Below are 26,758 nucleotides of genomic sequence, written 5' to 3'. Positions count from 1 at the left end.
TGGGCTAGGCCCAAAATGTAACGTGGAAGTCAACTCAATGTGTTATTGGGCTGGACCCAAATGTAGCGTGGAAAGGCAATACAATGTGTCATTGGGCTGGGCCCAAAATGTAACGTGCAAAGGCAATTCAATAACTATTGGGGTTGATATATGACTACTCCAAGATGAAGTCATTTGTACACACAATCATTTTTATATTCTCCTATCTGCTCTCCTAGCAGCGATCCTTCCTAATGCGGACTTGTGCAAGGCGATTATGCAAACTCTTCAAGGTTGATTGTAGCGAAGGTGTCAAAGTTCATCTCAAGGTCTCTTGTGCAAATCAGATCCAGACATCTGCTGCTCCGCCTTATCATCTGCTGTTAATGAAGGGCTGCATTCATCACTGATTTCTTGAACTGCAATCTGAGATAAGTCATTGCCTTGTAAACTGTCTATATTTGAGATAATACATATCACATTTAAAGGCTGGGTTTTTTCACCTCCAGGAGGGAGGTTTTCCCAGGGTATTGGTGTCTTGTGTCTTGTGTTTTATTGATGTTACTGTTTATACACAGTCTGATTATAATCAAATTGGTTAAATTAACATCTGATTGCTTAAAATTAACAAAAACTTAAATCTCTTTGTTCTTTAGGGTGCATACCTGCTAATTTTTACAAGGTATCAGCACAAGCAAGATTTCCTTTCAAGGCATCTCATTCTAAAGAGAGTTTTCCAAGGAAACCCTAATTTTCAAGAATCACACAATCTCACAAACCATTTTAAATTTTCTGGTGCTTTTTTCAGAATAGTTGGAGATCCACATAAGGGAACCACAGTCTGAATAACAGATTTCTGTGACTGTTTTTATCAAGTTATTGTGCTATTACTGTTTTCCATAATCTACATGCTGCAATTTTTGGATATCTACTTGCTTTACATTTTCATAAAGTTGAAGAAAATTCATTTGGGTATGTTCTTTGAGGCTTTGAATTTAAACCATTCTCATCCTGAAATCTGCACACTTAACACATGTTTTCTGCCCAATATTTGCAAATAGGATCATCAAAGATCTGAAGTCCATGGATCAGATGATCTACAAGAAGATATATAAGTGGAAGTGAAAAATATCAAGGTCAAGGTACTTTTAGACAGGAGAAAAAATAAAGTACATCTCATTTTTCAAACAATTGACTATAAGCAGATAGATTGTCATTCTCAGATTCAGGATCTTGAAAAACAAGGAGATAAAGTTCTTCTCCTTACACGTAAGTTATGTTATTTCCCATCTTTCTCTTCGAGCTTCTTCTCCTCCTCAATCCATCGCTTTGATTGCGAAGGCAAACAGTATCTATACTCTATGGCATCACCAATTAAATCACATCAACTATGGGGCAATGCACCACATGGTAAACAAAAAGAATGATCTACAGACTTCCCTCTATATGCCCTCTTAGCGATATATCTGTAGGTCAATGTTGAAAAACTCTGCAAATAAGAGATAAGAAATTTCTGCAGTTCATATTATTAGCTTGCTGATTTCTGGATTTGACTGTGTATACTTGTTTTGCAATTACCTTTGTTGTTCTCTCATTTTGACACTTTTTGTGCTTTCATTGTTCGGGTTTATTCTATTCTACTGCAGCTATGATATTCCATTGCTCCCTTTGTATATCTTTTTTTCTCTCTATGATTGTGAGTTATTTTAAGGTATCGTTTTCTTGTCCTCTATCCTACTAGTTTCTTGATCTCCACGTCACCCTTGTCCCATCCACTTTTTAGCTAGCTAGGTCTGGTTATCTCATCCTGATGATGGATCATGGAGTGTGATCCAAAAGATTAATTGATGGAGAAAAAAGTATACACAGTCAAATTCAGAAATCAGCAAGCTAACTCTGCAAGTACTCACACATCGAAAAGGCAAACGAGTACTTGTAGGAATAACATGGACAGAATCATCAAAAAACTTGCCATAGTGCAGAAAAACCGCCATAACTCACAATTTATAAAAAAAGGGGTCACCATAGTTCACTGAATATTTGGAGTTTAATTAAGGATATCGGGCATCAAAATTTGGAGTTTGCTTGCTGATGAAATCATGGCTATGATTAATCCCTGAAATCAAAATGAAAAATCGTGGGTTTAAATCAGAACCAAAAACTGTCGGTTTAAAATTTATTTGTGGGTATTCAATATCATAATAATATATTTGTAGGTTCAAATCATTGGTCAATAATAAAATATTAATGTATATCAGTCATTTAACTGTGCTCTTATGTTTAATTTTATTTCTGCTTTATAATTGATTTCTTTGCCGGATTCCTCTAACAGCTAACAGAAGTCCAAAACTTGAAACTTTGAAAGACACTTTTGTTCTATCTTTTTAGTCAAAGATTCAAACTTAATTTTTTTAATGACTTTTAGACTTGTTGGGTCTCAAAACTGCTGCTACAATTCCAATAACCAAATCTCACTCACAAGGGGCCAGGGTTGTCATGTAAGTGAAATCAGTTCATCTACAAACCATAGAGGGTTGAAGGCCAACTCCTACAAGAGTGAGTTATATCTCCTACTTTGAGCTCAGCTTAAACTTGGGAGGGTGTTCCTGGGGGTATAACTTGACAGGTATTCAGATCACATAAAGTGAGCAATAATAGAACAAAGACAGCCAAACCCAACTTGATGTCTTGGTCCCTAAAACTGTCACTGAACCTAAAACAACTGGCTGCATATAAACGCTATAAAGCTGATATGACTATTAAACCATTTCACATGCTCCAAGAATCCATTGACTTTCTACAACTGGAAAAAGTGTGAGTTGAAACCCTAGACAAACTCCTATGCCTGTAGCCTCCAATGGCCACCAAAAAGAACCAACCTCCTTCAAAATGAGACTCCAAACCAAACAAATCCCTTTGGGCATCAAAAACCCTAAATGTTGCACTGTAAAACTTTCACATCCACAGCTGACCGTCAATCTCACCCAAAATGGGTGTACCAGATTGGAATAAAAAATCTGCAATGAATAATGATAGATGGGCAGGCGACGCCATCAATGCAAGTCAGTGAAGTAGGTGGAAGAGAAGCATTCAGTTGGAACCTTTCGAAGGGTCATTTTTTACATTATCAGACCTTTGAATGATTTGACATTATAATTCTCAAACCCTTGTCGAAGTCACAAGAGAGACATAGGAAATCCGGCCATTAGGCCTACCGCATACTACCGACCGAGGAAGGGAAGAATGAGGGGCATCAAAAGTCCAACCTCTGACAAGAGATGAATGTAGGATGACATCAACATGAAGATGAAGGGGGGATGACATTAGCATGGCATCAGAAAGGGGCGTGAGTCGAGGATCAAGGTTCAGGAAGAACTCATGAACTGTGCCAAAAGGGATCAAGGGAAAGAAGAAATGTCGATGACCCGAAGTCCAACAAAGGACTTAGAAGAATTGTTAAGGGAAGACTTCAAGCATAAGGGATCAGAGAGAATGCATACCAAAGATGGAACAGAGATAAAGGGAAGGCCAAAAGCCCAAAGTCTAATGAAAAGACTTCGATGATTTTGAAGGAAATGAGTCGGCGGGGGTTGAGGTTTGGGAATGCGAAAGGAGGCATGCCGAAGAGGGAATGGAAATGAGGAGTATGCCAACTGGTAATGGGGAGTATGCCAACGGCTTGAAGCCAAGCAAGTTCGACACTTAGGCATTTTCAGAAAGGAATAGATTGGACTTCGAGGATCAAGGAGACTTCATGCTAGGAACTCAATTCAACAAAGCAGTAAGGAAAAGACCAATGGACCAAACAATGATAACCTTAACCAATTTTCCAAAGCGAATCTCAAGGATCAGGAAGACTTAGGAGCGAGCGATAGGAGAGTAAGTGAGAAAGGTGGATTGACGATAGCCTGAAACGTGATAGGATTGACAAAGCAAATTTTGCAAGGTGGGCAAAGCTGACATTGAAGCCAATAAAGAAGGCATGAAGAAACGAGGCTAACCAATAACCCTAAAGTCCAAAATTCAACACATCCAATTTCGGATTTTCACAATTGAGGTTTTTGACTAAGGCAAGCACATGGGAGCTAGATATCCAAAGGCACAAAATCACATGAAGACCCCTATGAACCATCTCAGATCAATTCTCCACAAGGGATCACACCGCATACACATACACAAAAGGGAACGCAAATTTGAGCTCCAACAAGACTATTAGTGAAGAATTTTTTTAATTCACTTTTAGCTTATTAATTCATTTTTTTTTATGATGTCATATTGAACTCTAATTTTGATCTGTATAAAAATAAATCAGTAATATGTTCCATAAATTCAGGAATATGAATGTTTTTGAAGGATATTTTTTAAAAACCTATATATTTTAAATGTTCAATAAATTTGCCAAGTTTTTCCCCTTTTGCCAAATCAAGAGTTTTTAGAAATTTTGGGTCCACCAAGAAATTGTTGAGTCAAGATTTTCAGCTATGGAAGGTTGTATGCTTTGGATACATCAACAAAGGATTCTCAAAAAAATGCTACTTATCATTTATTGCAACCTTTGAAGTCTATTCTTATAGGCATGTGGACCTATGAAAAAGACATCTTTAAGTGGACCTAAATACTACATTTTTGTTGATGACTTTTCCAAAGACCTATGGATATTCTGCATCACACACACAGATGGAACATTCCTCATTTTTGGGGAAACCAAAGCACGCATTGATAACCACCATGTCCAATGATTCAATTGTCTTCATTAGGATCACAGAGGTGAATATTTTAGGAAGAATTTAAAAGGTATCTGATAGACCATCTCATCTTTAGGAAGCCAAGAATATCCATTGATGTCAAAGAATCTCTTCATCTTCAATCTTTGATCAGCCTTCAAGAGAACCCCTAAAGGAGGGACCCACAACAGTCTGCTTCTAGCTCCCTAACCAGACTCAAGGGCAGATTGTTGGAGTTTGTAATCTTGTCTAATGATCTTCTAAAGAATTTTAGAACAAGTGCCTTATTTATAGGTTGTCTTCCTTCACATATGTGCCAATTCAACCACCTTTTGATATGTGTATTGATATACACATCCAAACCAACTATTTTATCAATCAAGTTTTAGTAAAGTTCTATCACATATTTTTCTCTCCTTTTTCACATTGTTATTGTCTTGTTACAATTAGTCTCTTTGTTCATAAGGGTGCAACTGCTAATTTCTACAAAAGGAAAGATGCCAAGGCAAGCAAAATGCTTACCTCGAGGAGAAAGTTAAACTCTTCCCATATCTACTCAACCACAGGCTCTTGAGGTACCAAAAACCTCCAACTAGGGAGGAATGATCCATAAGTATCAACATATAGAAAAACCCCTTAACCAGTCAAATAAAATCAGTCAAAAACAGAGCCTTAAATTCAATTTTTTATGTATGATGAAGAAAGTGCTAACTAACACAGGCAGCAATTCTGAATTTCATTGCCACTAGTTTCCATAGGAAGCAATTTTGTAACTGAGTTTCTACAACGGCGAAACTAACAGGTGTAGCTGCCAAATTAACACATGGAGCAATTTCATAACTGAAATGACAATTGTGTTCCCACTAATCTGCTTAGGGTGGTGATTTTACCTTAGGTAATTGTACAGGACGAGCAGCAACAGACTGTTGATGTCTCTTCCATTCTGGAACAGCTGGGAATCCTTAGGGCACAAAAGGACACTCTCTGGGCACATTAGTACAAGACAGGTTAGCAATAGAGGACAAGAGTATTGAAGAATTTTAGATGTGATCTGAAGAATGAAATAATTGTAGACAGAAAGGAAAAGGATCACAGAGTTGACTGTATGAGTAAAGTACAATATGTCCGTGCTGTAATTATTCTGATTTTGCTCTTGTATATAATCTTTGGCCATAAAAGTGCTAGGGAAGCTATGTAATTGTCATTTCCCACTGGTTTCCGTAACATTAGAATTTCCAAGATAAAAAATTTGTGTCAATCTCTATGTGCTTTCTTTTCGTTGTTGAGCTCTAAGTTATTGCTCCAAGTGCTCTTTATGTTTCCTTTGTGATAAAGCACTAATAATAGATTCTAAGCATGATGCAACAACAGAACACTCCTGCCTATAAACTTCAAATTCAAACACAAAACAACAAAACACAAGACGTAAATTTCTGCAACAATAATATTATTCATCAAATCTGCAACCTAAAGGTTACCTTAGTAGCCTCACAATGGCTTCTCAATCCACAACACATTTCGAAATTTTCCATACAAAAACACTCAAGACATGCTATGTCTTCATTTCAAATACACACTTTTTCTTTTAAATTTAAACTGCCACTATTATCTTTCCCTTGAATCCCTCTGCGCGCACCATAGTCCTATTTTTCTTTCTCCCTGCAAACTCCCCCACTTCTCTCTTCTACTCTTGCGCAGGTCCCCCTCTATCTTTAGCATATTCTCTTGACTTATTGGCTGCTAATTTCTCCTCCACTGCCATGCGTTTTTCTTTCTCCCCAATGCAGCATAACTCTTCACTTCCTCCACCTACGTGGTCCTATTCTCTAGCAATAACTGCCCCCTCTGCTGCTCTCCATCCCAAATATAGTTGGAAGCTGTTATCAAACTTCTGCAGCTCGATACCCTTCTCTACAAAGATGTTGGCAACGTTTGAGGAATTTGGCATTATGCCTACCAGGTGTCTAAACCTTTTCTACAAATTTATTTCATACATTTATCATCTTCCGTTGAGGCATTCTATCAAACAACTAAGGAATGCTGACTTTAATTCCACATTCGGAATGTCTGACATAAACCCTCTCTCCATAATGCTTCGATGGAAGTCCATACCTTATGTGGATGCTCCCATTTTGGCACACGCAAGCAGGATGCTTCTGCATCAAATACCCATGGTAGAAAGAAAATGTTTCCCAAGTTAAAATTGGAAACATTTGTACACTGTGCTTGTCTTGGATCCATCTCTCTTCTTTGTCCAGCAGAATCCACCCATTTATTTCCTTCGGCAACCTCATAACATTACTCCCTTTTATCCTCACTCTTCTACTATCATTCATGAAATCCAAATTTTCAATGTTTACTTTGTTGCACATATGGATGTCATTGTTGTCATTGATGTCAAACCTTTGTTGCTAGGTGATCCGAATGTATGTATATATGTTCAACTACTGCATGATGTATCAGGTTATTGGTTCGGATGTTTGTCTTCATAATTTTATGTTACAAAATTAATTGTGGATTCGTGTTATACTGTGTCTGCTTTATTGAAACCTATTGCGGTCCAAAATTAATGTTTGTACCAAATATATCTTCGGTGATCATGTTATCCATTTACATTGCTTTGCTAATTGTGACTATGTTGCAGATCAAGATGTTGTGGTTCTCTTGGGGTGAACCATTTTCTTTAGGTCCAAAAATAAGATAGTATGTGTTTATTAGATCAAGTATTGTACCAATTTGTGCATATTGGTCTGAGCCGGAATAAGATAGTATGTGTTTATTAGATCAAGTATTGTACCGGTTTGTGCATATTGGTTTGAGTGGTTGTGGATAAAAGTTTTTGGTGTTAATTGGAAGGTGTGCCAACTTGGTGTGAACCCTCATACATTTCTTATACCTTCCGGATGATATATTTTTGGGTCGACACTATGTACATGTTTCCTATTCTTTTTGTCGACCTAGTAAAGTTTATTTTGGATCCAATTGATATATAAATTAAGTGAATTGGTTATGTTAAAGATATACATGGATGGATGGTGATATGAGTAGGTGTCAGATGCGAGATAATGTGATGGTTGCGAAAGTTGAGCAAAGATTTAGAGAGGTATTGAGCAGACAAATGAGTATTCATTGTGAACTGTTATCCACATTCTAACAAATGCTATTTGTACACAATTCAATCTACTATTTCTTTTGTATCGGAAGAGCAATTTGGTATCTTGCCCTAAAGAAGTGATCTTCAATTGGGCAAGTCCTCTTTTGTATCTTGCCTAAGGTTGTGCGCCTCAATCTACAAGTTCGAAGCAGTAAACTCTTTCTGGCAGGAAGCCTTGTTTATTGTAAAATAGTTATTATATATTGTGAATTGATTCTCACTGTGATTTTTCCCAGTTTGGGTTTTCCCCATAAAAATCTTGGTGTTCTTGTGCGAGTCTTTGGATGTTTGTGTTGTTTACTTTATGCAGATGTATTGGGATGATTGCAATTGTTAAAATAACTTAATACGTTCAAGTTTTTGTGAATGATGATTCACCACCCCCCCCCCCACTTAGCTTCCAATAGTGTTCAACATACTTCCCACCAATATACTCCATTCAAAACTAGATAAAACAAGTAAATTTGTACTTCCTCTTTCAATGAAATAAATTTCTTCTATTAGCTCCTTCGCTGTTTTAACTTTTTCCTCTCTTTACATTGTGTCTCTTTCATGAATTTCCACTATTTCAGTGCCTTCTGAAAGACACAACAATGCTACAATCTGATTTCCTTCATTCAAAACAAAATTAATAAAACAATCAAAAGACCCAATCTTCTCATTTCTTAACAAGGATTCATGGTCACACATCAAGGGACCTTGATTAGTTCTATTCTCAACCAAAGATTTACTAGAAACTTCTTCATTTACCTTCTCATCATGCTTTTCAAATTTGACTTCATCAAAGTTATCAACTGTTGCAATTATTTCCTCTCTCTTTACACTCATTCACCTCAAATTACACATAAAAATCTGATTTTACTTTACCTTCTGCTGCAACCTTCATCCCACCTGAAATTAGCTCTACCCATTCTCTATCAACCGCTTCAATATACTTCAGCAAATCTTCCTTCTCAACTTCTTCTTGATTAGCTTTAGCAAAACTAACATGTTCACGCTTTATGCCATCTATATCAACTACTAAACAAACTCTTGCACTGCTACATACCTTTTCCATCACACCATGCAATGGCTTAAACTTATGTTTCACTCCATCCTTTATCAAATAGAAGGCATTGGTATATCCATCATGCACTGCTCTACTGTCAAATAGCCAAGGTCTCCCTAAAAAAACATGACACGCATTCATAGGCATAATATCACAAATTATCTCATCATAATATGTTCCAATATTAAACTTTACTAAGCTTTGTTCGCTAACCAAAACCTTCTTGTAATCTTCTAGCCAAGCTATCCTATGTGGATGCAGATGCCTCCTTTCTAGCTGCAATTTTTGCACCATCTTTTCAAAATGAGATTATCAATACTCTCACTATCTATGATAACAATACATACCTTTTCTTGACACTTCATCTTGTCCTGAACAGGTTGTTTCTTTGATTAGGTGCATTGCCTCCACTTACCAATGCCCTTCTTGTCACTAGGACTTCACCTCTTTCAGCTTCATCTGATTGTGCTGATTCAACTTCCTCATTAACATTTGCAACTCTCGCTTAGCTTTCCTTTCCTTTTCTTGTGTTTCCACGTTCTGTACGTTCATATCTTCCCTCTGATTTTAACTACTGCCATGCTCTTCAAATTTCAGATTTTTTTGCTTTGAATCCTCATCCCAATCTCCATATGATCTTCCCTCTTTCTTTCCATCTCAACCTCTTCCTCTTTGCTTGTTCTCAAATTTCTTATTTAATCTTTCTTCAATCTTCAATGCAAATTGGAATGCATCATCCATGGTGTAAATCCTTATCAATCCTAACTTCTCTTAAATGCTTGGTTTTAACCCATTAATATGACGGGCTATCTTTATCTTATCTACTTCAGAATGGCTGGTTCTAATTAAAATTTTGTGAAATTCCTCTATGTATTCTTTGACAATTCTACTTCCTTGTTTCAAGCTCTGCATTTTCCTCAACAAATCTAACTCATAATCAAAAGAAATAAACTGCCTCTTCATCTTTTCTACCATTTTATCCCATTTGTAAATCTTGCTTTTTCCTCTTCTTCCTCTTCCAAGCTGTACTTCTTTCCACCAAATTTTGACATGGCCTTGCAATTTGGTTTTTGCAAACCTTACTCTTTCTAGATCTTCCACTTCTTCAAATTCAAGGTATTTCTCCATATCATTTATCCAGTCTATCAGCTACTCTGGATCCAAGTTCCCATTGAAGTTCGGTCTCTTTCCCATTTTTGTTAATGCTTTAACAAGAGGATCATTTAAAGCTGCTCTTTCTGCTTCATCTTCAACATTTTCTTCTTCTCTGAAGTTTCTTCAATCTCATCCGCTTCACTTTCAGGTGCTCTCCTGCAAGCAAACCCTCTTCTGAAATCTTCTTGCAAGGTTTCAATCTTCCAACTAAGGGCTCTAAAATCATAAATGCGGTTAACTTCTAGAGGATTTCTTTCTCCGTTTCTAATTCCAACCCTACCCCAGCCACATGGGGCTCTTCTTGCATACATTTTTGCGGCACCCACAAGCTCAATCCTGGTGCAAGCAGCCTCCCTCCAGTGAATCTACCTACACACTCAAAATCTTCTGGCTCTACTACCATTGATGCAACAATAGAACACTTTTCCCTATAAACTTCAAATTCAAACACAAAACAACAAAACACAAGAAGTAACTTTTTTGCAACAATAATATTATTCATCAAATCTGCAACTTAAAGTTTACATTAGTAGCCTCACAACGGCTTCTCAATCCACAACATATTTCAAAATTTTCCATACAAAAACACTCAAACTCTCTCACACACTCTACACGCAACTCAGACATGCTATGTCTTCATTTCAAATACACACTTTTCCTTTTGAAATTTACACTGCCACTATTATCTTTCCCTTGAATCCCTCTGCACACACCATAGTCCTATTTTTCTTTCTCCCTGCAAACTCCCCCACTCCTCTCTTCTACTCTTGAGCAGGTCCCCCTCTATCTTTAGCATATTCTCTTGACTTATTGGCTGCTAATTTCTCCTCCACACATTTTTCTTTCTACCAAATGCCGCATTAACTCTTCCCTTCCTCCACCTACATGGTCCTCTTCTCTTGCAATAACTGCCCCCTCTGCAGCTACTATCCATCCCAAATATAGTTGGAAGCCGTTACTAAACTTCTGCAGTTCGATACCCTTCTCTACATGGATGTTGGCAATGTTTGAGGAATTTGGCATTACACCTGCCAGGTGTCTAAACCTTCTCTACAAATTTATTTCGTACATATATCATCTTCCGAGGAGGCATTATGTCAAACATCTAAGGAGTGCTGACTTTAATTCCACATTCTGAATATCTGACATAAATCCTCTCTCCGTTATGCTTTGATGGATGTCCATACCTTATGTGGATGCTCCCATTTTGGCACGTGCAAGCAAGATGCTCCTGCATCAAAGCATTTGAAGCAAATTAAAGTAGTACAGCAGTTCTTGTAGTTTACAAAATCTACCAAGTAAGTGTGCTTGAGAGTACATAAATCATATACAAAGCAACATAGCCAGCCTGCATTAGGGGGTACTGCCCTATAGGCCACAATACCTATACCAGTATTGTTCTGGTACTAAAAGTGGTACAGTAACTCCTAAGTTCTTTTATTATCTCAGGTTCCCGATTGCAATAAGAAAAACTAGAGTAGAAGCAGTATTGAAACAGGTAAAACAGTCGATAAAAATTAAAAACAAGATGAAAACACAACTTTTATTGAACCAATTGCTGATTTGGATGCCCTTCACAAAGACCAATATTGATAATTTGTTCACATGGTTCTTGAATGTCACTACGACGATTACTACTTTTCTGAACAGACAAATATAAACCTACGTGATATTGTACATCATAGGTCTAATTTTTATTTTTATTTTAATTGGGGTACGAACAAGGGTTTTGAAAAGGCTCTATAACCTTCTACATAGATTCAGATTGGAAGTATTAAGACCGGCAAAAAGAAACTTTGAACAACGCCTTAAAAACAGCAAGGCCAAACTATGAGCAAAACAAAAGCCAATTAAAGATCCGATGGTAGTCGGCAAAAACACAGCACAAATGGAACAAGATGAACATTAAGCTACTGGTCAGCCAGTTCATTAAGACACTTGGCAGCTTCCCATTCTTCACACAGGACTTGGATCTTGGAGGCAAGAGAATCTGCCATGATCATCCCATCTTTAAGCTCATTCTTACACTTCTGAACCCCTGTTCTTTTGCTTGATCATTCCTGAACATCCAAGTTCAATCTATTTCCAGTGCTGACAATGGTACCTTTGATGCAGAGGGTACCCCAGTTACCAATCATTTCAGGCTCCTTGGGGAGGCAAACCATATCTTGGATCTCCTGTTCTAGCCTCTCCACTCTGGGTCCAGGCCCACCGCATACTCCTTAATTATGTCCTAAATCAGGATAGAGATGTTCTGGCTCCATGTTTCATGTTCTTTCCTGACTTAGTCAATCTCTGCATGCATGTCCAAGAGGTCCTTGTTCATCTATTTTTTATCAGAAATTAGACCTTTAATAATGTCACATTGGGAGAGGAGGGCACTTTTGAAGGACTCCAAATTCTCAGAGGAGGAGCTAACTAGAGTCTGAACAGGGGAATGGGAGACCTGAGAAGAGGTGGGGCTGGGGAAAGGAGAGAGCTATGGCTGGGAAAAGAGCACAAATTAACACCTTTAGCTGGCTTTTTGGGGCTGCCAATGTCCACAATTGACTTACCCTTGAGCTTAGGGAGCTAGACCAAATTAGTCCAGAGAATCCTTTGAGGAGGGGGAGGGCTTTGGAACCGGCAGGTGCTTTTTCTGAGGGCTTGAAGCCCATGGATATACAGTTGTCAATTTGGGGACCCTGCCGCTTCAAGATGTTCCAAGTAACGCATTCTTTTTCAACGCATCACAAGAGGGCAGTTTAAGGCAAAGACAGTCATCACCCATGGCAGAAGCAGGAAAAGGAGAGCCAAACATATTAGGGAGAACCAGACGACAAGGATGGGAAACAGAGAGCAATGAGCCACAAGACAAATATGAGGAAATGAAAGAGGTATGGACACAGCAGGTGAAATGATGGAAAAGAAAAGCCAAAACAGTGCACATTTGGAAATAATAGAGGATACAAAGAGGACTCTAACAGAACTAGTCGCCCAGGAGAAGAAAGGGTGAGGAGTGGGCTGATTTGTCAGCCGTAGGGTGGGAAAATCCACACAGGATGATATTGCAATAATCAGATATCTGCCAGCAAAAGGGGCAATTAATTATGCGTAACCCAGTCAACTTTATTAAGAAGGGTTATATACCAAACTGGTCCGCATGGGGAAATCTTCACTAAACACACCCAAATCAGAAAATCAGTCAACACAACAGTTACCCTCCCATTAAGAGTGGGCAATTTTTAAATTTTCAAAAGAATTCATGAGGGCCTTAGCATCATCTATGATATTTTTGATGGTCCAAATTGCGGGAGATATCTTTGAGGCAATTTATGATATTTAGAGAATCTCCCCCAATGATGAAGAGTTTGACATTCAGTTGGAGGCCGATTGGATCACCCAGTGAGCAGCACGAGCCTCAGCATAATAATTGGTTTAAATTCCCAGCAACCCCGTATAGACAACCATGAGAGATCCAGTGCTGTTTTTTATTACTCCTCCCCCAGCAGCTCCAGGGTTTCTATTTAAAGCCCCATCAAAATTGAGCTTGACCAGTCAAGTGGGGAATGGATCCACTCAACTAGACTTCAATCAGGCTTCATGGTGGTTGTACTTTCCACGATGGAAAATCCCAACTGTGGACAGGGAACTCCTCTAATTTAAGGTCTTGAAATTTGTCGTTCTTCAATGATTTTTAAACCCATCATTTGAACATTTCTCACCTTATCCTGGAAAATTCTAAGATTCCTATCTTTCTAAATCCCCCACAAGAGGTGGGGAATAGAAATCTTCTAGAGTTTCTTGAAGGGGAAAGGTAAGAAAGGGAGCCTCCCATTGCAAAATCAAATCAGACAAGGAGGATCTAGCCCAAGGAAGGAGAAACTTGGAGAGAATCAAGTCAAGGATTCAAAGGAGCAATCAAAGAACAAGCGGTGGACGGATTCCTCAGCAGATTTGCAAAGTGTTTTTGAATCATCAATTATCTATAGTATTTCGTTATGTTCTTTTTTTACTTCCTTCATATACCATTGATATTAAAGTAATTTTGTTTATTTTGGCCTAATTTTTTACATTTTTGTGTGAAAATATCCAAGTTGTGTCATACCTAGGATCTATATAAAATGGTGAACCACCATACCCATACCCATACAAGTAACTTAGTACCCAATAGAGTTTGGTATGAACTGGATAATGATGTCTTCAGCCTAAAAGACATCTTGATTTCTTTCCAACATGTAATATCATTGCTACACTGTTGTATGACAGCATCAAAAACCCTTATAGCCATTTATATGCTATCTATATTAAAGACATGATTTTCGGAGTGCTAAGAAGAACAACAAATTAGTTCCAAGAGAACTCTATATAAATATTAAAAACATAGAAAAAAGAAAGAGAGAAAATAACGTACAACTATTGATAGTAACAAAGAACTGCAGTCCAATCATAGTGCCTATTTCCTGAGCCCTGCATGTTTAGTTGCATAATTCTTTCTTAACTGTACAACAAAATGCACAGCATTTAACTTACTGCTCCATGGCATGCATGTATATTTAGGTTAAACTTAATATACATAACTACCTCTTTGTATTACATGCACCAGTAGTGTAGATAGATTGGGAAGGCTCGCTTTGCTCCCAAACTTGGTCCTGTAATAACAACCTAAGGGGTTAAATATTTAAACACTATATAACGCAAAGTGTAAAATCCCACTAGTTTCCACAAGGAAGTATCTCATATGCCCAGCAGGGGATGCTGGCTAGGCTGGAGCTAGAATAATCACCTTCATCTTTAACTATTGAAGCTTAGAGTTATGCTTTAGCATACACTAATAGCACAGATCAAATCTTAAGAAAAAGAGAAAGTTCTTATTCTCTGCGTGTGAAACAGAGAAACGAAAATCGCCAGACTCGGCGAGTCAAAGTCCGAGACATGCTCGCCGAGTCTCTGGGACTCGAGTCCAAGTCTGGTGAGCAAACTCGCCAGACTCTGGCTAGCTTATGTAAAATAACAAAAAAAACCATTTTAAAAAGTTTTTTTAAAATGAATGGTCTTGTCTTTGTTCACTACAACCTCCGCCTGAGAATGAGAAAAATTAGAGTTACAACATGTCAGCCAATAGAAAAATAACATCCAACGCCTTTATTAAATAATAAGTTTTTTTGGCCTCGCGGGGCACTGCCCCTCAACCCCACCCCGTATCACGACAGGGGGCGCGCAAGGGGTGCTGCCCATTGACCCCACCTTGGGGGCGCTGCCCCCAAACCCCTGTCGAAAAATATGGGGGGAAACTACGTCGATAGAAGTAGGGAAAATTTAACCTCCAAGTCTAACACTGATTGGATCAACCAAGTAGATATAGAGCCTAAGACTGTAGCCATGGCAAAGGAGGAGCGAAGAGCACGAGCACAGATAGGAGATTCAGAGGCAAATAGTGACACAGATGTTCTTGATGTTGGTGAGCATGGCATGGTGTCACGGGGAGCGGCTATGGCTGTCAAATCATCTAGGACCTACCTTAGACGCCTTCGTAGGGGGCCGGGGCCAGAGGGTGCAGCCGTGCTGGCTCCTCTGAGCCGTAGGCTTGTAGTTGTATGAAACATTTGATGATGATCATATGATGACATGGATTTTTTATTCCATGAGTTTTGTAATATTGTATACATTTGACAATATTTATATATCTATGTTTGTTATTTCCTTCAGCTACAATTTGCGTTTATGCTTATGTGATTGATGTATACTTGTGTATGTAATCAAATGAGCCGAGTTTGATGATGTTATTGTGTCTTTAAGGTGTATTCAATAAAGGGTGCCTGAAACGAGTTTGATGATGTTATTGTGTCTTTAAGGTGTATTCAATAAAGGGTGCCTGAAACAAGTTTTATATCTTTAAAAATCTCTAAATTTCTTGAGTTTTTCACTTTCCCGACTCCAAGTCCCGAGTCCGAGTCCCGTTTCTTTGGTGTGAAAAGATTCAAGGAACTAGAATGGTACATTCTTGCCATTACTTACTGAGGAAAAGAAAGCTGCAGCTATTTCTTTCACAAATGAATGCTTATCCCTTCTAAAGTGATAGACAAAAACATAAGGAAATGATATCCAGCAAAAGGTGGTATGCTTGAATTGAACTTTAATGATGCATCAAATGTTGAACCAGTCCAGCAGAAGGTTTAACAAACCAGCAAAGGATTATCATAGGCTTTTGTGCTATCAATTTTAAATTAATTGTATAGTTGTTACCAGGGAGAAACAGTATCAGAGAGCGTTACAATCGATATCTACTTGGGAACATACTGGAATGTAATTTATTGGTGATCAATTCACCCTAGAGAGGGAGACCTCTAATCAGTGAATCCAGGGTCATATAAAGGATATTTTCTATCTACAGAATTCTCTTGATTCAATCTGCTTTAAGAATTGCTTATAAAAATTAAGAAGCAAGCTGATTGATCTGCTAGCCAATTCAAGAGTTAATCTTTGGCTCAATGAACAGACCAATACAGTAAGTAGGCATCGAGACCACATTGACAAAACTGAATATATTCCAAAGTAAATAAAGGTTGAAGGTGCTCATTACGCTGGGGTCGAAAAAGGGTTCTTATCAATTTTGTTTACATTGTTTGAGAAAATATATACTGCTTATCTTTCAAAGAGGCAGACTCAGTATTTCCAACTGATAATGAGCTGGTAAGGGATTTTTTGAGATCTTTATCTGCCTTTTTCTACTGCTTCATGTGGGATATCTTAAGTGAATTTTGCAATTATGTACCTACCATTTTCAAGCTATGGACAAGTAGCAGATCCTTGTGGGCAGCTGCCAATATCTTTAGTGGATTTTGTATCCTCTTATGTGTCCTCAACTCAATAAATCATTTTTCTGTCAATTAATCCAAAATTATGATTTCATTCAAATTGGTCCCATATCTTTTGCTCAGTCTTTTCTGGTATCAATTCTGTGGTATCTATCAGAATGGATGCATCAAATAATCATCTTCTTCCATTAAAAAATTTAATGAAAATCTAATCAGACCTAGAATCCAAAATTTCGTATGAAATTCTTAATGACCCATATGACAAAAGAAAAGAAATGACTATAGAAATGACCGTATATTATTTTCTGTTGCATGAGACATTTTATGGAAAATAGATCATGTAACTGTTTTTAAATTGAGACAAAACTGTTGACAAGATATTTGATATGAAAATTGTCTAGACTACAGTTAAATTGAGACTACGCCCATTAATAGAACATTTGATCCCAAGTTCATCCTGATTATTTGGGGAAACAGGTATAAATCAGTGTGCCCGGATGCACATGTTTGTGGGCATGTGGATACGTATGTGCATAGTCTTTTGAAGCCTCTGCTTAATTTCATCAGACACTGGATTTTCTAAAAATAAATATATAGCTTAGCACAGATACCAACATGCCTCGTATTTTTAAGGAAAATTAAACAGTTAACCCTAGTACTATTAATTGTGTTAATATGAAATGAAGGAGATCATCTGCTACTGTGAACTGTTCACATGATATGGTTTTTGAATTGCAGCGTTGCCCTACTGTTTGCCTCATATAACAGAGTAAATTTTACTTACCAAAAATAAATAGAAAAGCACTCGTATTAATCATTTGAAGAAAAAGTAAAATCTTGCCTAGTGGATAAACAAGGCACGCAATATCAAAGGCTAAAGCAACCGAATCGAATTCCTTTCAAAAATGTCAATTTAAATTCTTTAGCTTATCGCCCATTCAAAAACAAAGAAAAATTGCTGAACATAACAAGTAATATCAACTTTTACAAGTACATTAGGATACTACACCAGTGAACCTGAAACGCCTTTATACATAGGTGTTTCCACAGAAAGCATCAATCTGCATAGATCATGAGGCACACAACTGGTCCTAACTAAAAATTCATACATAATGAGGTATGGATCTGGTTCTAGCGTACCTTCCATTCTTTAACAAGTGTAAGAGTAAATGAACAAAATCGAAAGCAGGGAAATTTGGGAAGCAGGAAAAGAAATAGGATTATACAACATAAATAGGATGATACAACCCTCATGAAGACCTTCTCCGACCCATGGAACCTGGTGAGCCTTCAAACAAGTCTAATAGGTAGTTCTCCAAGTCTTCAGCTGTGTATTTCATGTACCTTTCTGCATGCCTTCCACTTTCCAAATGGCTCCTGAATCTTCCCGTGAAGGATCGATAAGCTGGGAGGAGTTTCTCTGCAATAGATATGCGTAGCTCCTCACGGAGCTGAGGATTTGGAACCAACCATGCAGTCTGATTCCGATACACGTCTTCAAATGCAGAATTAAAACTCTTGAAACGTTCTTTAAGAGCATCCTTCGAAACTTTATTGGAAAAATTTCCGGCAATAGAAATTCCTTCATCTCTCAGGCAAGACAATACCTTGTTCCAAGCTGCTCTTTGATAATTTGTCGCGTGCTGACGGACCTGGCCACTGTGCTTTCTTAACCAGTCATCACCAAGAAGAGTCCTAAGCTCGGAGCTTTTAACTTTCTGAACAATGTAATGAACATTATTCATCAAGAAAAGATGTGAAAGTGAAAGGTCCTTGTACAATTTTGATTTCCCGTCTAAATTCGATTCAAGCAACAATGTAATAGATAAGAGGCGATGAGCCAAAGGTGAGCTGCTTAAACTGTCGCCCTGACAATCATCCTCAGAAGAATCCAGGAAGTCATTGGAAATCCGCCTCTTAGCATCTCCTTTTTCCTTTTCCTTTCCCTCATTGGCAATAAGGTGTTTCAAAGTATCTGTGTAGTCAAAAAGAAATCTTATATAATTCATGACATAGCGAGTCAAGGGATGAACAGCCCCGCCGGGGATTGGAGTCCTCGAAGTCTCTCTCTGTATAGCATTCTCAAATTCCACAAAAGTACCCTTCACCGCTTCCCCTAGGCGCCTCAAAATTCCAAGAGCCTCAACTCTGATGCTGGTACTCACAGAGCACTCGTCAGAAAATATAGAATTAATATCTGGTAAAAGATCCGAGAGGCACTCATACATATCAAGGATCCTGAAAAGCCTTTCTGGGGACCTGCGGCTGATGGCCACCGCCTCGCTGAAATTAAGAAGCTGTTTAATACCCCCTTTGGCAGTCTCCACAAAGGTGCCGTCCTCGCATCCCAATTCCCCAAATATCTGCTCACACAGGTGCTTCTCACTCGCCATAACAACTCCCACTGCAATCTTTGCAGCCTGGTTCCATTTCTTCATCTTCCCTTCCAGACATTCCCAATCCATCTTCTGAATTTCTTCTATACTAAGCTTCTCTATGCCAAGACGATACAGGCTCTCCTCTAGAACATGTCTACGGACACAAATGTAAACCTGACAACACTCCTCCGTATAACCACAAGCAACCATACGCTCAGCAATGTCTTTCAGGGCGGGAATTACCTCAGGAGCTATTAAATCCAAGATGACGTTGACATTCTCACGATCGCCATTGCCGTTTACATTTGCAGGAGAACTGATGGATGCATCGTCCACCAAATCCTCCTCGTGAGTAGAAGAAGAACAAAACGAAACCCTAGACACGGGACCCTGATTTCTCTCGTACAGCCGCTCAGCCTCGAAAACTCCACTCTCCTGATCCAAAATATTACGAAACTCCAGCTCCAACCGCGTCATAGCAATATGCAGAACATTCTGAGCACGACCTATTAGATCATTTCCACCACCATTATTATTATCATTCACATTTTCAGGAAGCGAACGCGTGGCGAGGCTCTCCATCAAGCGATGAACTTCATCAACGGCGTGCAAATAAGAAGCCGCCTCATCGGGCGCCCCTTCCCAGATCATAGACTGCCGCGCGGCTTCAGAAGAATTCATGTCCCACCGCAACACCATTTCTTCCGCAAATGCCAACCTTTCTTCAATTTCACTGCGCGCCTGCGCAAGGCTCTGTTCGCTCATGCTGGAAAACCGATTGTCAAAGCTCGAAAATATCTTCAGCATATCATTAGTCATGTTCGCAGTTGTGCCCAGGCTTCTCACAATATGCTGCGCCGCAGCAATCACTCTCTCGTCTCCCTCCACGGCCGTCATGCCTGCCAAAATCTCACAGAAACGCCTCAAAATCCTCCCTTAGGATCTTCACAAATCAATTACCTCCCAAGCATCTCAATCTTCTACCTTCTGTATCACCCCAACCCGATCCCCCTCCCGATCCACTCCAAGACAGAATCTTGCCCCCATTTTCTTCTTCTGTGCCCAAATTCCCTGCCCTGCAATCAAATAAGCCGACAAATTCTAGAATTTAATAATTCGATTTCGAATTATTACATCAGTGCTGCAATGTTTAAGACATTCTGCGCATTTGCCGCGATCTTCCAACAATCCAGCTGCGATGCCCTCTGCGTACAGTCCCTTTGCACCCTCCATACAAAGAAAGCCTCTTCAACAGCTTCTTATCCACGTCTTCCAAGGCACAAAACGAACAAATTGTATTAGAAAAATTTATTAGCGTGGAAACGACGTGCAAGAAGGTTAAAAGACTGGTAAAACAGCCCACGAAATCCACGCTGGTTTGTCTTTCATCTTTTCCTAAAAATGCGATGTTTATGTAAATTCTAATCCACTCGTGTGTGAGTTTAGAATATTTATTTCTTTTTATATATTAAATGAATTGTTGTAATTATCATTTTTAAGTATTTAATTTTGTTAATTTTGTTTACACATGAATAGTTGGAGAAGAGTTTTTAAATTGAAGACTAAATTAGATTTAACTTTTTATTAATTAATAAATAACTTATCATTGTTTGTTATTAATTTTAAATTGTGTAAGTTTTTAGAATTTTTTTTAATGATTTGATGTTTGTAAATGCAAAGTTTTTTAATATATTTATTTAATTATATGTGGAGTTGTTTCCAACCTATTAATTGTTTCTTATGTCCTTTCTTGTGAGAAAAATTCTAAGGTTGGTGGAAGAAATTTTATGATTTAATCATAATTGAGTCAAAAGAATACTAGAATGGACTATCTTTTTAGAAGTCTTATTATTTAATTGTTGTTAACGACAAATTACTTTTAACCATTAGATTGCAAACATTAAGTAAATATTGATATAATTAATTCATAAAAAAAATTGTAGAAGTTGAACAAGCTAGTTAACATATTTTTAAGAGATTAAGATATCGTTGTTTGAGCTTAACTTGTTGTGAAAATATTAAAAGTCGACATAGTAGAATCATTCCACATGTAGCTCATTATATATAGAACAAAATTATATAAATGCTCAAGAAATACACTTTGTTAATATATGTAAAATACATCTTGGCAAATTTTATTTAGTTTACTTGTTTGAAATTCATACACAACTTAAACCAAAAGCTAGTGTCAAAATACATCTTTTCAATTTTTATTAAATTGTCCTTTTTTAGTACAACTTTAACTTGTGTTCACATCATTTGAGTCTTATGTGCACGTGTAAGAGTTTTCATTTGTCAATTGCCTACTTGTTTTAAGAGGCCTAATTATGCTATTAGAATTAATGTCCTAATTGAGTCAATTTATCCGTATGTCCTATGTATGAATAGTATATAACTAGAGGTGACATTTTTCACCATCTCATCCAATTCATTATGGTTACATTTTATATATTATAACTTTTATTCTTCTCTTTAATATCACTCATCCTCTTTATAAATGGAGTTTAAATTTTAATTATTTTTGGCATGTGTATAAATTTGATGATTGTTGGTCATGCTTTGATCTTATTTGATCTTATTTGAATGCTTGATCTTATGGATAGCTTTTTCACAAGGCTTTTGTTTGAAAATGCTCTCAAAGCATTAGAAAGATCACTTCAAGCCCTATGCAATTCTTATTGCTTTGTTATTTAACTTAAATAATGTTTCATAGTCTTAGTGTCTTTAAGGATAAAGGAGTTTGTTTCAATTATTCTGGTGTTGTTGCAACATAAATATTAGTCTTGGATTTAATTTATTGAGATTATTTCGAGGAATAAATCCTTGTGGTGAGTAGCATGTGGGATAAAAAGTTTTTTAGATTTTTTTAAATAAGTTGATGTTTGTAAATGCAAAGTATTTTTAAGATATTTAATTATGTGTGATTTTTTTCCAACCTATCAAGTGTTTCTTATGTCCTTCTTTTTGAGAGAAATTCTATGGTTGAATGGGAAAAAAAAATTAAACTATAATTGAGACAAAAGAACTTCTTAGTAGTCTTATTATTTCATTCCCATGAACATCATGTATACCATTTATGTTAATGACAAATGACTTTTTTAACCATTAGTCATTGAATTTAGATTGCAAACATTGACTAAATGTTAATACAAATAGCAATTGCATAGGTTGGTGTGTAATAGGTATGCTGAAGAGATGTGGAATCGATTAGTAAAAAATATTGCTTTATTTTTGCATACATTTATGCAACACATAAGGTCAATTGGTAGGGAATTTTGAAAATGATGTTGCTTGTGCAACAAAGGTCCCGATAAAGAAGCGATAGCTTCAAATCAACTATGCATCCTCTTATAGGAATTAAAGAATGATTGAATTAAAACCTCTAAATGAGGAAGATAATCAAGCTCTATTACCAATAGGCTTGTGTTATTTTTGCAATAGAGAGAGGGAGAGATGGAAGAAGGAAGAGTGGGAGAGGGATAAGGAGATGAAGCAAAAAATAGAGTGAGACATAAAGAACAAGGAGAGAGGACCTAAGAAAGAGAGGGATATTCAAAGAGGAAAGAAGGAGATAGAGGTACACGCATATTTTGTGTGTGTGTGTGTGTGTGTGTGTGTGTGTGTGTGTGTGTGTGTGTGTGTGTGTGTGTGTGTGTGTGTGTGTGTGTGTGTGTGAGAGAGAGAGAGAGAGAGAGAGAGAGAGAGAGAGAGAGAGAGTACCCAATTATAGAGCTCCTAGTTTGGCACAATTAAGGAGAAGATAGGCAAAGTTTTTTTAGACTAACTTTATACATGTCAATTTGTAAGGGTCCCTAATCTTGATATCTCACAAATAGAAATAATTACTCATTTAACATATCATCGAATAAAACATTAACTTTAAAAATTAATAAATAATTAAATATAATTTAGATTTCTAGTGCTTAACCTGGGTAAAAGTAATTATGCATAGTGTATTGCATGATTACAATGATGCCTCTCTTGACAAAACAATATCAATACAAAATAATAATAACAATAATTACAAATGTAACAATTGTCCTTGCTCATCAGCAGTCACTTGCAAGCCAAGGACGGAACATGGCCTAGGTGCTTTTATACCCAATTATGAAGCATTTATGCTTCCCCAAAGTTCTTAATGACACGAAGAACCATCAACCATACACGAAAAGCCTGGCTACCTAGAAATAATGGAAGGATGGAAACTGTAGTGCAATCTGACACATAACATGCACATCTAATATATGATAATGCAATGTCCTATTATGATGTGGCAGAGTAACATATTAAGAATTTTGTTAAGCAATTCATCTATTTCAATGAACTAGGCTTTGGCCAAAGCACTTTTAAATCACATGTTTTTTCTAAAAATAGGATCACCCTTCTCTATTTCCCCATATTTGACACCCCTTCCCAAAAGAATAGCTTATTTACACATGATGTAGTCAACCATACATAGCCAATGCACCTATTTAATCAATTATTTCATCATGCCAATGCATATTTCCCTATTATGTGATTATGTTATAAGTGTGCAAGAAATTAACACATTATCTTCATGATGTTTACATGTAATGATTGATTTCCTTAATTACATGGCTATTTATATGCAATTATGGATATATTTTCACTACATGATTATCTACATGCAAATACTAATACCTTCGCTACATGGTCATTATTATGCATTTACTAATACATTTCACTACATGGTCATTCATATGCAAATACTAATACATTCAGTACGGTTGTTATTATGCATTTCACTACATCGTTGTTTATATGCAAATTTACCAATGCATTCACTACTTGGTTGTTATTATGCACTTATTGATACATTTCACTACATGGTTTTTTATATGCATGTACCAATACATTCACTACATGGTTGTTATTATGCATGATAAGACATATTATAATTCCATTTTAAGAATAATCATACATTTAAAGAAGGTTTGACACATGTATGTACATATAATATCCATACATCATATTATATGTGTGTGTGTGTGTGTGCGCGTGCGCGCGCGCGCGCGTGCATACATTCTTATTAAAAACAAGTAATTTCAGTAATGATAATAGTCACAAAACAAATCAAATTGGTTGCAGTCAAATGCCTAAATTAAAGTTGTCTAATATACTTTATCTTTCTAGTTTTATGTTTGTATATAACTATGATAATAGTTTTCTATCCCTTTTTAGGCTACAAAGAAGCTGAAAACAAAATTCCAGTTGAGACTAACTAGTATACTTATATTAAAAAAATATATGTAAAATATGTCAAGAGATATCTTATAATAGAAGAGAATCATCTGTAAAATAAATGTTCTTCTAAAATACTAAACATCAAGAATACAAATCCATTAAAGTCTTGCATGCAAGAAGTTGTGAATCTAGCTAGAGACAAGTGGCGAGGGTTCTATTTTATTTGGAGTAACAAAATAACACCTCCACAAAAGCTAAAACATGGCATATTTCATGCATTTACCTGTCATTTGCATGTCAAATTGTTTCAAAAATAGATTTTTGTTTACGAACATTTTCAATGACATCTCGGTATAACAAGCTAATGTGCATAATTTCAGTTTGCGGAGAAGATGAAACTGGTTTTCTATTTCATTTGTTTGACTTATCTATTCCTTCTATTTATGTCTTTTATAATGAAGAAAGAATTTTGTTTTCAGATTTCTAACTTTCATAGTAACAATAATTTTTTTAGATAATGATTCATCTATTTTCCTATTTCTCATATTTGTTTTAGTATCTAAATGTCTAAAGTATATACAAATATGTATATATAAATAACAAAGTATTTATATATACATATTTCTATATATTTATGGCAATATTTCAGCATAAGAATTGTGCCCATCAATGGATTTTGAAGACACTAATATATTCAAATTATCTTAACATAAAATAATATTTCAAAGAAACATAGAAATAACCCTATGTGGATTAACATGGAAATTTATGGTAAAACTCAGAAAAGATCAATTGGAAAGTTGATGACATTCTATATGCCCAACTACTTGACTCCTTATTCCTATGATGATAATCTTTTGTATTCCCCTATGTCTATTGATACACTTTCTATGAAACCCAATTTATATTCCAGTCGTGGTAGACTCATGCATTTCTAGTAAGCATTTTTGTCTCAAAAGAATAATGCTCTATTTGAATAATGCTCTGGGTGACAGTCATGTTGTTTCGAACTAGAATCACATTTATCTTCCCACTATTCTCTTGTTATTGTTTTAGGCAAGTTTTTGATAACTCAATGATGAATGAATAGTACCAAACCGGTACTGAGAGGGGGGTGAATCAGTACCAACAAAAACACAATCCTGAAACCAGTTAGTCAGCAGACAAACAATAACACCGGTCTTAAACAGAGTGCAACCGGCAAAACCTAGAATAGCTGAGACAAGCATAAACCGGTTGACACTTATCTTTTCATATGATCTAATACTTCATTTCCATTTCACCCTAGTACATGAACGGGTAATCTATCATCAAACATATACAAACAGCTAGATCAACATGATTTACCTTCAGACACAAATCACTTAAACCATCACATGAATAACACCACACATGACACACAGATTTTTCACGTGGAAACCTAACTGGGAAAAACCACGGTGGGGATGAAAACCCACAAGTTGTTTTGAACTCTTTAGAAGTTCACTCTGTTAGGAGCCTAGTCTGGTTAAAGACTTATTACAACAAGTTCTGTTAGGAACCGATCCTGCTAGGGATCACCCGGTTGAGGGATGGCTAAGATACCCGATTAAGGGTTAAACCCTTTTAAAGGTTACCTCATTAGAGGATTTCAAGAACTCAATGAATTTGAGTCACCCTGTTAAAGGATTTTCAATAAGCTGGTTAGAGCTACCCTGTTAAGGGATTTTCCAACTGTTGAGGTGGTTAGAGATCAACAGGTATTACAATGATCTGGTAACAACACTCAATGCCAATGCAGATCCGATTTAGCTCCTCTTCACCTTCTGCACTTACACTCTACATGTATCACTTCTCCTTTGGTTTGGCAAGAATCACGTATCACTTCACTTGGATACACACATACAACTTTTGCCAACAACTTCAGAAAGAAACACGACATCGACCTTATAGGAAACAGATAGGTCGGTAGCTTAAACCCTAAACCCTAAACCTGTTAGGTTAAGCAATTCAAACAATTCAATCCTGACCGTTGAGCACATTGCATTAACTGCAGCAATCTTGAACCAATCTCAAGACATTCTCCATCGTTCGTTTTCCACCGATTTCATGGCGGCTGATAACCCATCACACGTGATCACCGTTTACAGACTTCGCACATTCTCAAGGTAGATAGGGACAATCTCCTTCATGCAAGATCCTTCAAGCGCACAAGGCTGACGTGGCAACATGATCTGTTCTTCGTTACAATGCTAACTCATCACACAAAGTCACTGATTGAGTCACACAGGCTTGAGGCACTTCAATCGGAAACCCTGAGGTTGAGACTACCAACCGGT

The 26,758-nt window shown here is 37.0% G+C and overlaps 1 protein-coding gene across 1 annotated transcript; it reads right to left on the bottom strand.

The window, feature by feature from the left end:
* Positions 1-17,724: 17,724 nt before the first annotated feature.
* LOC131047873 (exocyst complex component EXO70B1) lies at positions 17,725-20,578 on the bottom strand. Its single transcript, XM_057981670.2, has one exon. The coding sequence runs from the start codon at positions 20,130-20,132 to the stop codon at positions 18,108-18,110; it is 2,025 nt and encodes a 674-aa protein (XP_057837653.1). The 5' UTR covers positions 20,133-20,578; the 3' UTR covers positions 17,725-18,107.
* Positions 20,579-26,758: the final 6,180 nt, after the last annotated feature.

The sequence above is a fragment of the Cryptomeria japonica genome, chromosome 3 (assembly GCF_030272615.1).
Source record: "Cryptomeria japonica chromosome 3, Sugi_1.0, whole genome shotgun sequence".
Lineage (NCBI taxonomy): Eukaryota > Viridiplantae > Streptophyta > Pinopsida > Cupressales > Cupressaceae > Cryptomeria > Cryptomeria japonica.
Note: the sequence above shows the minus strand (reverse complement) of the source record. Positions and strands in the feature narration are given on the sequence as shown.

Coding starts and splice junctions, on each gene's coding strand:
- LOC131047873 (XM_057981670.2), bottom strand. CDS start 20,132: ATGACGGCCGTGGAGGGAGACGAGAGAGTGATTGCTGCGGCGCAGCAT.